This window comes from Quercus robur, chromosome 2, assembly GCF_932294415.1.
Source record: "Quercus robur chromosome 2, dhQueRobu3.1, whole genome shotgun sequence".
NCBI classification, from domain to species: domain Eukaryota; kingdom Viridiplantae; phylum Streptophyta; class Magnoliopsida; order Fagales; family Fagaceae; genus Quercus; species Quercus robur.
This window is the reverse complement of record NC_065535.1, coordinates 15,935,946-15,952,012: the sequence shown is the minus strand read 5'-3', so window position 1 is coordinate 15,952,012 and position 16,067 is coordinate 15,935,946. Positions and strand designations below refer to the sequence as shown.

Genomic DNA, 16,067 nt, shown 5'->3' with positions numbered 1-16,067 from the left:
CCATGTGGGTAACCAATGAAAACACAAGCATTAGCTCTAGGATAAAATTTAGTTCCGTTCTTAGTCAATGTAGAAGCATAGCATTGGCAACTAAACACTCTTAAGTGTGAATAGACAAGAGAATGACCAAGTAATTTTTCATAAGGTGTAAGATCCTTTAACAAAGGACTAGAGATTCTATTGATTAGATAAGTGGTAGTAAGAATACAACCCCCCCAAAACTTAAGAGGTAAATTAGCTTGGAATTTTAAAGCCCTAGCCACACTTAAAAGATGTTGATGGTTCCTTTCAACAATGGAGTTTTGTTGAGGAGTTTCAACACAAGATAACTGGTGAAGAATGCCTTTAGATGCATAAAAGGAAGGTAAAGAAAATTCTGGCCCATTGTCAGTCCTAATTACCTTGATGCTAGTATGAAATTGAGTAACAACTATATTGTAAAAGGATTGAAGTAAACTAGAAGCATCAGACTTATGAGACATCAAGAAAACCCAGGTACATTTACTAAAGTCATCCACAGTTGACAGAAAATATCTTAAACCATTAAAGGAAAGAGTGGAGTAAGGTCCCCAAATGTCAACATGGATTAAATCAAATCTAGAAGTTGAGATATGAGTAGAAAATCAAAAGGCAATCTCTGTTGTTTAGCAAGAGGACAGACAGTACATTCAAAAGTCTTATTATTATTGCATGAAACAATACCAGGTACAATAGACTGTAATAGAGACATTCTTTGAATAGAAGGATGTCCTAACCTGCTATGCCAAAGACTAGTATTATTCATAATAGAATTAAGATTACAAAAAGCAATAGAATTTACAAAACTAAGGGAAGAAAGCTTGGAAAGAACATCTGAGACAAATCTAGGCAAACTTGTAGATGCAAACTGCAGTGTATAGAGACCTCCTTGCTTCTTCCCCAACCCAATCATCTTCCAAGGCAGTAAGTCCTGGATAAAACAATAATGTGAGAGAAAAATGCAACAACAAGATGGAGATTGGGTTAGTTTGCTAATAGACACAAGGTTGAAAGAAAAAGAAGGGATACAAAGTACATTCTCCAAAATCAAAGTGGAAGTCAATTTGACAGTGCCTATATGAGTAACCTTAGCCATAACTCCATTAGGAAGCCTAACAGAAATTTGGACAACTGAAGTAACGGAAGTAAAACAATGGATTGAATGCACCATATGATCAGTAGCTCCACTGTCAAGAATCCAATCAGTGGAACTAAGTTATGAAGAAAAAACAAAATATTCTAAAGAATGAAAGGGTAGTTTTTGAAAATTAGTTAAAGAACTAATACCTGACATCTCATGCCCTTGAAAATCTATAGAAGGTTGAGTGATGATAGTAGCAACCTGATGAGCATTAGCACCAGAATCATGTGGTGCTTGAGTGCCAAAATGACTTTGGGAATTGAGCAAATCAAGAAGTTGCTGGTATTCTGCTCTAGAGAGACTAACTGCTTCCTCTGAACAAGTATCAGTAATAGCAGCATTATTGGCATAAGGAAGATTTCCACCTTGTTGACCTTTATTCTTAAACTTGTATCCAAGTGGATAGCCATGTAGCTTATAACATTTGTCAACTACATGTCCCAAAAGCCCACAATGAGTGCATTGGGGTCTACCAGACTTGCCTTTGGTGAACTCTTTAGCAGAAGATCCGCCATTCTTAACTACTAAAGCTAAAGATTCAGCATTAAACTTCTTCCTAACCTTTCTTTGCTTCTCATCTTGAAACAAAAGAGAAAAGACTTTGCTTAATGTGGGAATTGGATCCATGAGTAATATCTAACCCCTCACAACTGCATAGGTATCATTAAGACCCATCAAGAAGGACATGGTGCAATCTTCTACATGATGACCACAAGAACAGGTCCTATAATTGGAAAGCTCATCCCACAGCCCCTTAAACTTGATGTTATAGGCATTAATGGACAATGCATCTTGAGTAAGAGAATAAACCTCCTGTCTCAACTCAAAAATCTGAGGACCATTGCCCTGAGAATACCTATATTGCAAATCTGGCTAAACTTCTCTAGCTGTCTTGAAATATACAACACTATGTTGTAAATCTTTAGAGATTGAATTGAACAACCAAGCCAAAACGGTATTATTGCATTTGCACCAAGCTGCATAGCATGGATGATCAACAGACTGTGGTTTTGGGATGGAACCATCAATAAAGCCTATCTTGGTTTTAGCATCTAAAGAAATAAGAACTGCTCTACTCCAAGTATTGTAATTTTCTTCAGTAAGGTGTTGAACCACAAGTGACATCCCAGGGTTATCACTACTTGACAGATAATAAGGACTAGAAGTATTCTCCCATGGTTGAAGGGTTGAAACAGAGGCACTGGAAGTACTCTCAAGCAAGTTCATATGCAATTGCAATTAAGATTCAATCAAGAATAGAGACAATTGAGAACAAGATACACAAACCCAACCACAGATCAATGAGAAAACAATCAAGAATTGCTTTCAGAAACCAAACTACTTGATTACAAATAATCAACTTAGGAACTTGTTGATCAAACAGAGAAACAAGATCCAATTCAAGATCTTGGCAATTGATGAAACAATTATGCAATCTTCAAACTAGAAACTGAATGAAAAGCCTAAATCAAGAATTCAATTGCTATGGTATGCATAAAGAAATCAAGATTTAGAATTGAAAACTCAGTGCAAAAACAAGAGAAATACAATCGAGAATTTCTACTTGATTCATGAGAAAGCACTAAGCAAGAAAAACAGAGTAATTGAACTAAGAATCTCAAATAATACCAAATTGAAGATTCTCTGAATTAGCTCTACTCTGATACCATGTTAGAACACAGCTTCAACAATGGTGGAGTGAAATTGTAGTTTAGAGTGAGAGAGATTGAATGAATGAAATCTGTATTGAATGAGAATGTATATACAATAATATAGTTCAGCCCCTTTTGTATACACAGAGTTGGGCGGGAAATGTTGTAACTAACCTAACAATCTGACAATTGTATTCAACAACTAACTGACTAGCTAAACTACTTGTAGTTGATCCTATCTTATCCTAATATGTACATAAACGACCTGTAGCACAGCCACATATACAAATTCTATACAGACTCTAATAAATTCTTTTGTCTACCTGCAGAATGAAGATCTATCAAAGTTACTTAGGACCAAATCTATGAAAAGAGACGATAATATGTTGAGTATGTTGAATCGCCCGGTAGCCTTTGACGGGAGATTTAGAAAGTTGGAGAAAATAGCTGTTGTAAGCAACACAAATTTAAGCGCAAAATAATTTTTACCACAAAAGAAAGATGACGAAACAATAAGGGACACAAAACCAAGAATGCTCCAGTAGACACTGAGTCTTAACAAAAAAATGTTATGCAAGTTATGGTTGTAGTTATGGTTACCTCTTCTGTTTTTATTTTATCAGTAAATTTTATTGTTAGGGTAGGTATATTATGACTTAGTTCATGGTTAATTTTATATACAGTTTAAAGTTGCATACATATTATCTAACTTCTTAATTAAAGATTACATCTTTCCTTGTTAGATTATCTAGGATTTTTAAGCTCAAATTTTTTTAGTGTGATGTTGGTTAGTTACCACTCATTATACTACAAGAAAAAAGGCCTATTACAACGGAAAAATTCGTTGCAATAACTACAAAGTCGTTGCAATAAGGTATTATTGCAACGACGAAAAAATTGTTGCAAGCCGTTGTAATAAACTCCGAGGCAATAGGTTTATACAACAAAAAAATCTCGATGCAATAAATCCTAAATATTGCAACAAACAAGTTGATGCAATAACTCCTTTATTACAACAAATAACTTTGTGGCAATAACTTATTGCTTCAAAGGTTTTGTGAAAAATGTTATAGCTTATTACAACAAACAACCTTGTTGCAATAGGTTGATTTTTAAAAAAAAAAAAAAAATTGTCTATTACCCTATCTGGCAATATACGCATTATAAGATAGTATAAAACATTATATTTAAGAAATACAATTTAAAGATACAAATTAAATAAATGCAAAAGTCAAAGTACTCCATCAAATTGATATGTCCAAGAACACAAATATACACATAACTTGTTTAGTTAATTACGATCAAACACATAGTTTCAAAAGTAAATATACACAAATATATATGCAACATGTAAGAAAAGTTCCCTTCAGAAAGTGATATCCATGCATGCTTCACAACCACTTCATTGGCCTCCACCCTATACAATTGAAAAAAATAAATAAATAAGTATAAATTGAGGACCAGATTTATACCACTCTATTACTGGTAATTTCTAAGCATAGAAATTATCACAAAAATTCCATTTAAAACCATGACATGAGCTCCAGAAAATACCTAAAGATACCAACAATGAGACAAATGTAAACACAAGAGTGATCATATACAACAACAAGAAGAAGCCTTTAATCCAATTTGAACAAGTAAAACAATTCAGTCCTTCCAACTTGAATAGATTAATCCCACATGCTTGCATAGAAATAAGTTGCCAAACAGTCAGACAATCAATTCAGCAAAATAGTATTTTTAACTCAATCAAAACATTCCAACCTGAACAGATTGATCCCACATGCTTGCACAGAAATAAGTTGCCAAAAAGTTAGACAATCAACTCACCAAAACAGAATTTTTACTCAATCAAAAGAAACTATATGAAACTACATAACCATATATATATTGTCAACAACCACCATCAACAAAACGACCTACTTCCACAACCCACCACCAACAAAACAACCCACCAAAAATTTATATAAGATAAGTGTACCTGAGATTGGTTAGCTAGTATTGCCAGAAATTCCTCACGCATAGTCTATCGGAGTCTTTGAAATTGTACTTCCATTTCTGCATGTTCAGCCGCCCTCTTAGCGCGTTCTACTTCAAATTTTGCTTCCATTTATGCACATTCAGCTACCCTCTCAGCGCGTTCTACATCTAATTGACTCTTCATAGATTGAACTTCACTATTAAGTTCATTGCGGACACGCTCTGTAGAAGTTGGAAGCTTTGCCATGTATCCTCGATCTAGGACATATCTGGACTTGGAGCTTGACATGGAGACAACTGATTGGAATATTGTATCCCGCTCACTACTGGATAATGTTCGATCTTCATTCACTTCCATTTCAACAATTTTTTCTTTTGCTTCCTCCTATTTACAAACATAAATTTATGTTTTTAGTCAAGTGAACAGAAATATAGTTAATCTTTGAACTAAATACACACAAAAATAATATACTTACATATACATGTTTTGGAGTATCATGAGCCCATTGGCCCTTTGGACAGTAGGCCAATGCCCACATTTGAAGATCGTCAGGCTCCTTTTGTGTTTCTGGATCACGCTAAGAGAAATAAAAAATACAAGCATTAGCCCACATTTACAAGCATTAGCATTATATGTTTTGAGTATTGTTGTTATTTGATCTTACATTTTCAAAGCTGATTTGTGCAAATGATTTGCTACCAGTACAGTGGATGCTCTCTCGCTTGCTTCGATTTTCAGTATTTCTATCACTTATTGTCTAAAATAAACATCTTTGTCACACACCTTATTAAGTTATTGTATAATAATACAATATATGATATCATATGCTAATAAAAACAAACCATATAAATAGATGAAAGTTTGGATCATCTACCTTAAAATCATCTGACTTGAAGTATGAGATCACATCATACCAAGCATCCATGTTGAGCTCCTGAGGCTTATTTCGGATGACAGCCTCCCTGTCATGTTTGTATGTATTATATGTTGCTGATAAATCAGCTCTCCATCTCCTATACCTCTCTTTGGCAATCTTGAAAATTTTAGCTTGAGTATTGTCATCATCATCTAGTCTCCACTTATCTCCACCATATACGACACTTTCAATAAACTAAACAAAAAGGAAGAATATATATATATAGAAAATAGAACAACCAAAAACATCAACATCCAAGAGTCTAGCATTCAGGAAAAAACTAACCTTGATCGTGTTAGTCCACTTGCTTAACTACTTGCTTTTGAGGACAAGCTTCTAATCTTCCCTTGCCTACCTTGTTGTGATCTGGTGAGGATGCAAAAGCCTTGGAATTATTAATATCTAAAATGCTAGGATGCCATTAAAGTAAACAAAAAAAGCAGTGACCATTGATATCCTGATTGACTGCCTAAGGACCATGTACATTACACTAACAAGATTTGGTCTAATATAGCTCAGCATGCATTAGTGGGAAACAAAAATTTTAAAGGGGTTCATCAGCCAGAAATAGCTCACCTTTCTTTGTTCCTGATGAAGTGATAGCCTACAATAATAAATTCCATGAAACATTAGAAACATAATAACTTCATAATATTCAAGCCAAAATGCACAAACTAATAGGACATGCAAATATCATGATAACCCAGATTAAAAGGACCATTCCCACAATAATACATTATCATTTGATTTGGTGGAATGTTGGAAGGAGAGGTTTGCTACACCTCTTAACAGTGATATTTGGTATGCAATACCAATGTGCATTATGTGGACCATTTGAAGAGGGTAAAACAGATCTTAGCAAATTTTTTTACGGTCCTTTTTTAAATGGATGTCTGATTTAACAGACCTTTCTAGCTCTAAATTGTGACAAGTTTATCGGTTGTTGCACTTTTTCTTGACATTGATGCCATTTAAGTTAACATCCTGTGAACTAGTTAGTGATTTTCTTTTTCAATAAAGTTTATTAATTTATCAAATGCCCCAAAAATCATCTTAAATATATGTGAGTAAAGGCAAAGAAAATCATACAGCTACATGCTTAAAAACCCACTTAAATGTTTTCAAAAAAAAAAAAAAAAAACCCACTTAAACAACCAAAATTCAAATTTAAAATAAAAACAAAGTTCACTGACCCCCTATAGTGCACTTGGATTCAACAAAACAACTACATAACTCCAAAAACATGAAGAGAAAAAAAAAATCATTTCTCACTCACTAACACATTATAAAGCATAGATTTTGGACTGAGCACTCTACTAACATCAATAAAATCTTCGAAGACTGGATTCTAAAGCAACAAAACATATATCTCTGCATGTATATTAATTTGAATATAACCTATCAATACACAGAAACCACACACAAATACAACCCCAATTATATAGTTAAAATAAATAAATAAATAAAGTTCACTATATCCCTACAATGCAGTTGGATTCAACAGAACAACTATATAACTCCAAAAACATGAACAATATCTTTTCCCACTCATTAACAGTGTAAAGAATAGATCTTTGCACAGAGCATTCTATAAATTCAAACAACACATATAATTTGAATTAAAAAAAATCACAAGTTTAACCTTACATTCACCAATAAACCTTCAAAAATTAGATTCCAAAATAACAACACCTATATTCTTGTATCAGGCTACTTGATTCTACTTCACTGCTCAAAATCCAAAGTAAAATTTCGCTTTTTTTTGCTAAGTCTTCTCTAGAAACAAATTAATAAAAATTAAATTTAAAGAGAAGCAAAAGATTATACCTGCAAATCAGAGAAATTTCTCAAGCCAACCGAAATGAGAGATTGAAATTCCTCAAAGAAAACCCAGTAAAAGAGAATGAACTCCTCTGCTGCTCCTCAAATCACAATCTTCAATAATCTCTCATCTTTGCCTCCTTCAAATCTCACATTTTTTTTTTTTTTTTGCCTCTCTCAAAAAACTTTTTTTTTTTTGGACAGTTTCTGGTTGTTTGCGTGAGAGAAACCAAATTCAAGCCAGAGATAAACTTCAAAATTGAGATACGGTATCATGGATGGAGACAAACACGGAACTGAAAGGATATGGGGAAAACGGAATAGATGAGAAAAAACTGGGAAAATAATTCACCTTTCCCGCTCCCCTAATTTTTCTCTCAAATAAAACTTTCCCGCTACCCAATATCTTGTCCCGCGAAATAATGCAACAATATCCGGCTCAACACTATTGCACTGACTTGTTTTACCCTCAACTACTAATTAAAGGCTTGCTTTACTATTACTCACTTGTGCTTTGTGTAAAAAAATTCTTAAATATTATGGGAACCTTTTTTTTGTATATAACCCATTTTTTAATTGGCACAAACCAATGTCCGCCCACTCTACTTGTATTTTTTTTTTTCTTTTAAATTCACAAATGGTTGAATGGGCATAAAAAAGAAAATATTGGATTGTCAATTATGCTTAGAATTTAATTTTTTTTATTTGCATTGTGAAAGTTATGACATAAGAAATGTATTTGAAATATAATTCTTTATATTTATTTGGATTTTTTTAGGTAATTTTGCAATTTTTACTAATTTAATATATTTATTTATCTTTTAAATAATTATTGTGGGGCCAGAGAATTCGTGATCCTGGCCCACTTTACATTAGGGCCAAAGGCCCGCACCGAGGAGAGACGTTGTCGAGGATATGCAATGAAAGTCCAAATGGCCTAGAGATGTAGTCGAGGACGATCCTGTCCTCGGCATCCCAAAACTTAGAAGGAAAGAACGGCACGCCATCAAAGGCAGCCCCCAGAACGCTCCCAGAAGAAAGGACGAGTACAGTGTAGGAGCAGTTCAAAGAAAAGATGTCACCTCCATATTGAATGCGCCAACAAACGTCCTGGCCGCATTAATGGGGAAAGGACCCCTGAACAGTGTGGCGACAAAGAACAAGGTAAAGGCTGCCATTACTACAATTAAGTACTCTGCGCTTGACAGAGCCATGCTCTTCAGCTTTTACAACCACCCTCAACCACTTTGGGTATGGGCAGATAAGACAAGTATCAGCCCTATAAAACTGAACCTACACGTGAACATTTGAGAGAGGGGAAAAGTTAGTATAAAAGGAGAGAAGGGGAGGAGCATAAAGAATGGTCTCCAGGACCATTGAAACCTAGCATAAAAGGAATAAGAAGAACATTAAGCTCCTCGGACGAGGTCCAAGGACCGGAGCCACCCAGGCCGTACCGAGGAGCAAGTCTTCTTGGATACGCTCAGTTTACCTCTGTGCGATCATCATGAACACAATGACCAACGACTGTCCGTTCACCAAGGCCTAGCCTTTTAGCCCACAATTTACAAATTTATTATTTGGGCCTTTAACGTTCGAACCCAATACCAATTTGAGATCGTTACAAATTGAGTCCTTACAATTATTATATTAATTATAATGTTATCACAGTTCGACCTCAGTTGAACCTTGGTCCGACCTTAAAAACTTTGAACCTTTCTCTTTTCAAGTTGTTTGAACTATCCGGGTTTGAAAACGATATTTATCACGTCAACAAGTGTGAAATGTTTGGTCAAATTTTGTGTCTACCCTAATCACCAAAAAAATGGTTTCTATATCTTGCGCACAGGATTCACAATGGGCTACAAAACGGGCCAAAAATTTATTTATGTTTTAAATAATTATTATATTAATTATAACGTTATCACAGTTCGACCTCAGTTGAACCTTGGTCCGACCTTAAAAACTTTGAATCTTTCTCTTTTCAAGTTGTTTGAATGATCCGGGTCTGAAAATCATATTTACCACATCAACAAGTGTGAAATGTTTTGTCAAATTTTGTGTCTACCCTAATCACCAAAAAAACGGTTTCTATATCCTACGCACAGGATTCACAATGAGCACTATAGCTTGGACCTATCGGCCCAAGCCTCCGTTCTATGGACTAAGCCTCAAAAAATCTGCCATTAAAAACCATGCAACATCATTTCGGGTTGGGTTGTCATTCGGATCAAACACAACTAAACTCCACATAGCCTAACAGTTTATGTAATATTTAATTTTTTTTTTACGTCATATTTAGAGAGTGAGAGATAGAGAGAAATATGATAATATAGTGTTCAATTGATGGGGTGTGGCCATGAGTCGTCAAACATGAGTTTCAGCCATTGGATTAGACCATGAGATAAAGAAAGTTCACATCATCGATTTTCGGACATGGGTTTATGGGGAAGAATGATTTTCGACATGGATTTATAGGGAATATAGGTTTTTGGCTTGGGTTTATGGGGAAAATGAGTTTTTGGCCATGGGTTTTAGGGAAGAAGAACATGAAAAAAGTATGGAGATTTTGGGTGTGGCATGTTGTGTGTCTTTGGAGATTTCGGGGTGTGGCTAGCTAGACTTTGAAATTTGATGATTTTGCTTGTGTTTGAGAAAATATGGGCTTTGGGATTTATTATTTTCTATTTAAGCTAAATTTTTTGGGTTTTTTGTGTTTGTTTTCGAAGAAAATTTATAGGTTTATGGGTTCATTGGAGATTGGTTTGTTTACTGAGTTTATGTGTTTGAAGGGGTGTCCACGAGTCAATCTGGGTCTGGTTTGTACCCAGCCTGTGACCGACCTAACAGAATCGAGTGGAGGGAGTTCAAACCTGTCGCCAACCGAAGAGGGAGTCAGATTAGAGCGGTCAAATTTGTGCCAGAAAGTGGTCAGTTCGATACAAACCATCCACGGTGGAAACATCCAGCCTAAATAGTTTATTTTAGACAAAATTTTGCCAGATTTGGCGGAGATCTCACCAGATCTAGTGAGATCTCGCTAAATTCGATGAGATTTCCACCAAATCTGGTTGAGATCTCACTAGATTCAGTGAGATATCCCCGAATCTAGCATAAATCTCGTCGGATCTAAAGTATTTTGACCAAAAACTTGCCAAAAAAAACTTGAATTGCCAAATTTTGGTAAGGTTCCGATCAGGTTGGTTGAGGCGAGTTTTAGAGAAGAGAACCCACCAACCAACCCACCGAAGTTGGTTTATTGGATTTGTAACCCGCTGCCGATCGTTGGAGTCGGTTTTTGGGATCTATAACCCACCACTGACCGCCGGAGCTCTCGGGTTAGTTGGACATGTCTTGATTTGGGGAAGAACAAGAAGAACATGTTCTTATTTTCTTATGTTCTTCCCAAAAAAAAAAAAAAATAATGAAAAGCAACAAAAAATTATTTTATTATTTAATTTAATTAGATTGAAGGTTTGCTACGTAGACAATTTCCATTATTGAGATGACAGTAGTGACCAAAATGGTAATGATTTTCGATTTTGAGGAACCAACATAGGCGCTTCAAAAAAGTAGAGACCAAAATGAAAATTGGCTCAAAATATAGGGACAAAAAGTGTATTTTTGCCTTAAATATATAAAAACTCTCAATTTCAGCTTTTGCCTTAAACCCCCAAATGCATCAAGCCATCCTTGACATCTATTACAACAACTTCATTTGATGTAAAACAAGGTTTTACCTATTACAACAAAATATTTTGATGTGAAATAAGTGGTTACTTATTGCAACGACATTATTTTGATGTGAAATAAGGTTTAACTATTACAACAACACATTTAGATGTGACAAGGTAATTCTTGCAACAATCTTAAATTGATGTAATACATTTAAGTTACTATTACAACAAAAAGTATATTTTTCATCTATTACAACAATATATTTTGATGTGAAATAAGTGGTTACTTATTGCATCAATATATTTCAAAATAAAATAAGGTTTAGTTATTACAACAACACATTTAGATGTAACATGGTAATTTTTGCAACAATCTTAATTGATGTAATAAATTTAAGTTACTATTACAACAAAAAACAACTCACAGATGCAATAGTATATATATTACTCCAATTATTTTTGTTGTTGTAATATTACTTGTTGTAATAGGCCTTTTTTCTTGTAGTATATATACCTTTATATCATTATACCTTCTATATTAAATTTGTTTTACCGTGTATTTTAGGATTGAATTGCATTGCATTTGCTATGCATAGAAATCATTACTTACCTTTAACTTTTGGGAATATTGTGATTAAACCATATACTTCATGACTTCATTTTGATCATCATATCTAAACTCTAGCCAACCAAAGCATTCCAATATATCAGCAAGTTGAATATCGCAGACCTACCACGCGGTGAACGCCGAAAAGCGTTAAAACACATGGCATACTATCTCCCATTTCCAATTTAGAAAAGCGCTGTCATTAAAACACGTATCCAAATTCAATTTTTCTATTGAACTTCCATCATGTATATCTCAAAATGGACGTAACCGCGGTTTTACATTATAAAAAAACATATGGACATCTCCGCGTGACTAAGACTAAAGTAAACTTTGTTATTTAGCAAAAAAAAAAGAGTAAACTTTGTTATCTCAATAGTCCCCACTCCATATGGAGAACCACGGCTCAATTTTTTCTATAAATTTAGCCATTTTGTCATTCTACTTGTATAACATAACCAGCACAAATGGAATTCACATCCTTTTCTTGATGAAGCAAAACATGTTTTCGGGAATAATTACTTTCTTCAACCTTGTAAAGATAGCGCTGCTTCTTGCATTGCTGATTTTTAACAGCAAGCCTGTTGAAGCTGCAAGGCATTTTGTTGTCATGAAATCAAAACTTGAGACAGTCAAGGTGTCAATTTCACAACATCGAGTACTGGTTCCACCTTCTGCGCCTGATCCATGCACTTACTTGCCTGGACCCGGTAATGGTTCTGGTTGCCATCATTGAAGATAACGGAGCATAGCTTGGTCACCTACTCACCTTTGGTGTTGTAGACTTATAGTCAAGTTGATCTTTAAAAAAAAAAAAAAAATCACATTTATTCTGAATTGAAAGAATATATGATATTCTTATGTAGTAGAAGGAAAAGGCAAATTAGCCCTAGCCGCTTGCCAAATGTTTGTTTGTTTGTTTTTTTTTTTTTTTTTTTTTTTTTTTTTTTAATAGTTGCATATGGATTACACAGATTTATATTTATAAATAATGGTCTCTACTCTTCATAATAAAAAGCTCATGAATTATTGGTTTGGGATGAAACCCTAGCAAGTGGCCAAAACTTCATCGCCATATATTCTTCATCTCTGCTATATTCCAAGTATTCCAAGGATCTTAAGTTCTAATAGGACTCATTTTAAACAATTGTTCTAATTTTTATATATTTTTTATGGGAACAACCGTTCTAATTGGTTTCAAAGAGCCCTAACTCTAATAATTAAAATGTTAATATATGTGAACAAAAGAGAAAGTTCCAAAAATGCAAAACTCTTCTATTTGGAATTCCAAATATCTTAAGTTCTAATGGGGCTTTTTTTTATAATTAAAAAATATTAGTAATGTAGAAATTTGTAAGACCTCGAAAATGACTTAGCAAAATATCATAAGATTAACGAAAAATCAAACATTTTCGGCTATTATATATTTAAAGATTCGGAAGATTTAAAGCATTCACAATATTGAAACAATATGTGTGTGTGAGACTATAGAATAGAGAAATATAAGAGAAAAAATAATTACCCTCAAAAGAATAATAAATGACCATTGCTGGTGAAATTTGTCAAGCAATTTCAAGTATTGCAAAAATATGTTAAAAGTTCTAAAATGCCAAAAAAATGAAGAATTAGAAGATTATGAGCATATAATTTATTGAAACAAAACAAACAAGATGTGTTGAAATTTGTCAAAAGGTTTCAAATATTGCATATTGACATGATTTACACGAGAGAAGCCCATGAGCCTAAAATTTATTGAAACAAAATAAAAATATGTAACTACAGAAAATAAAAATTAATATAAGATAATTATGGGTTACCCTCAAAACAATATTTCATGGTTATAGCCATTGAAATTTGTCATCCACATAAGAGAATTGAGAAGCTCATGGTTGCACCTAACTCAAGAGACTTATTGGCTGGTAGTGTGGTTCACGTAGAGTTTTTGTGTTTTTAAGAAAAACACGTGTACAGTGGTAAATTTTGATTAAAAAATCAAATATATAAATAAGAACTTTAGTCACACAATCACCTTGCAAAAAGATTTAGCCTTATTAATAGAATCTTTAGAGAGAGAGAGAGAGAACCTCATAGTATTAAAATTTGCATGTAAAGAATTTAATCACTGTGCAATGCAAAATTTGATGTTCAATGCATCTAACATCCCCATCTTAAATTTAGCCAAAAAAAGAGAGAAGAGATTACAATGGGATTAATAGAATATATATATATATATATATATAACTTTTTTTCATATATCAAACTACATATTGTTCTAAATCCAACAAAAAATTGAAGTTTGATAGATCTCAAAACACCCACAACTAATATTGGATAGCAAATGATCAAAAACTTAAATTTGTAAGCAAATCTTAAATTCAAAGCAATAAAAATTGGAATTATATATAGTCTTCTTAGCCATAAACACCTATATGTGAACTAAAAAGACTCGTTCTTTTTTTGTCTTCCTGATCTTAAGTGAAGTTATTTCTGAAGAAGTTCATCACAAGCCATGAATCATCTGCTTCTATCTTTGATCAAACATCATCTTCTCCACAAAAGAACGTGCAATCACTATTTATATAGATAATTAGTTGACTGCTAAATCGTCACACAGTGGATTAAAAAAAATTCATCCAAACTAATTTGTAGAAAAAATCTGTCTTTTTTTCATATAGGCATTGAGAGTTTCCTATTGACTTTAAACTCTAGCCAACTAGAGTATTCTAATGTATCAGCAAATTGGATATCACAGACAGGGACGAAACTAAGTTTCAAACCTGGGGTGGCCAAAGCTTAAAACAAAAAAATTAAAAAAAATTAAAAAAAAAATTATGAAAATAAAAACTAATATCTATTTCATATTTAGCAAAATACAAAAAATGATTCATTATTTCCATATTTCATAGTTCTATTGTACCTAGTCAAATAAAAAAAACAAACAAACAAATATGCCCTCACAAGCAACAACAATATTAATGTTAAATTTCACCAATTAAAAAAATGGACTTCTAAAAAAAAAAAAAAAAAAAAGAATTGAATACAATTACACGGCCACGTCCAAAACATGACACAATTGTTTCTACTCTAAAATGTTTGCTAAAACACGTATCCTTAAATTCAATTTTCTATTAAACTTCCATCATGTAATATCTCAATATGGACGTTGCCGCGGTTTTACATTATTTTTAAAATTATATTTATGTCTCCGCGTGACTAAGATTAAAGTAAAATTTGTTATCTCAATAGTCCTCATTTCATATGCAGAACCGCGGTTCAATGTTTTTCTATAAATTTAGCCTTTTTTTTTTCTCATTATACTTGTATAACATAACCAACACAAATAGAATTCACATCCTTTTCTTGATGAAGCAAAACATGTTTTCGGGAATAATTACTTTCTTCAACCTTGTAAAGGTAGCGCTGCTTCTTGCATTGCTGATTTTTAACAGCAAGCCTGTTGAAGCTGCAAGGCATTTTGTTGTCATGAAATCAAAACTTGAGACAGTTAAGGTGTCGATTTCAAGACATCGAACACTGGTTCCACCTTCTGCGCCTGATCCATGCACTTACTTGCCTGGACCAGGTAAAGGTTCTGGTTGCCATAAACCATAATTGAAGATAATGGGGGTTAACTTTGGTCATCTTTGGTATTGTACATGTGGTCACGTTGATTCTCAAAAAAAAAAAAAAAAACAAAGTCATGTTTATTCTAGAATTGCAAGAATGAAATTGTTATGCAGTAGAAAGAAGAGGCAAAATAGCTCTAGCCACTTGCCAAATATTTGTATTTTTTTTGTTATAGTTGCATATGGATTACCTAGATTTGGAATCAATCGTAGCAAATGAAAAATAAAATATGTTTCTACTATTTTTATTACATTTATAAACAATTTTTACTACTCTTCATAATAAAAACTCATGAATTATTGGCTGGGAATTAAATTACCCTAGCATGTGGCCAAAAGTTCATCGCCAATTATGTTTCTTTTCATTTTCTCCTTTGCTAGTTTGATGGGCATATAATCAGGCTGGTTAACATATTATTTCTCTCATTGGCTTAGTTAAAAGCAATAGCGCAATAGCTTAAGCAGTTAAAAAAAAAAAAAAAAAAAAGGATTTCGCCGTTGCCGGGGATCGAACCCGGGTCACCCGCGTGACAGGCGGGAATACTCACCACTATACTACAACGACTTGTTGTTATGAACTCTCACTTTTATTTTTCTTATCAAATGGATTCGGCCAGAGCATTCT

General features: G+C 33.5%; 1 protein-coding gene and 1 non-coding gene across 7 annotated transcripts; both read right to left on the bottom strand.

The window, feature by feature from the left end:
• Positions 1-4,030: 4,030 nt before the first annotated feature.
• Positions 4,031-8,000, bottom strand: LOC126712608 (uncharacterized). 6 transcript variants are annotated; one of them, XR_007651134.1, is made up of 8 exons: positions 7,539-8,000; positions 6,288-6,315; positions 5,997-6,077; positions 5,670-5,906; positions 5,460-5,565; positions 5,271-5,372; positions 4,796-5,179; positions 4,031-4,228 (listed from the first exon to the last, which is right to left on the bottom strand). XR_007651134.1 is itself a non-coding variant. In XM_050412003.1 (8 exons), exons 4-7 carry the CDS (start codon positions 5,718-5,720, stop codon positions 4,925-4,927), a joined length of 501 nt encoding a protein of 166 aa, XP_050267960.1. In that variant the 5' UTR covers positions 5,721-5,906; positions 5,997-6,077; positions 6,288-6,315; positions 7,539-8,000; the 3' UTR covers positions 4,031-4,228; positions 4,796-4,924. The 6 variants fall into 6 exon arrangements, 4 of the variants coding, with proteins under 4 accessions (XP_050267960.1, XP_050267962.1, XP_050267961.1 ...); XM_050412003.1 differs by having other exon boundaries at positions 5,460-5,552; XM_050412005.1 differs by having other exon boundaries at positions 5,460-5,552; positions 5,670-5,878.
• A 7,935-nt stretch (positions 8,001-15,935) lies between these two features.
• Positions 15,936-16,007, bottom strand: TRNAD-GUC (transfer RNA aspartic acid (anticodon GUC)). The gene has a single exon. It is a non-coding gene; the product is annotated as a tRNA-Asp (tRNA).
• Between the last annotated feature and the right edge of the window lie 60 nt (positions 16,008-16,067).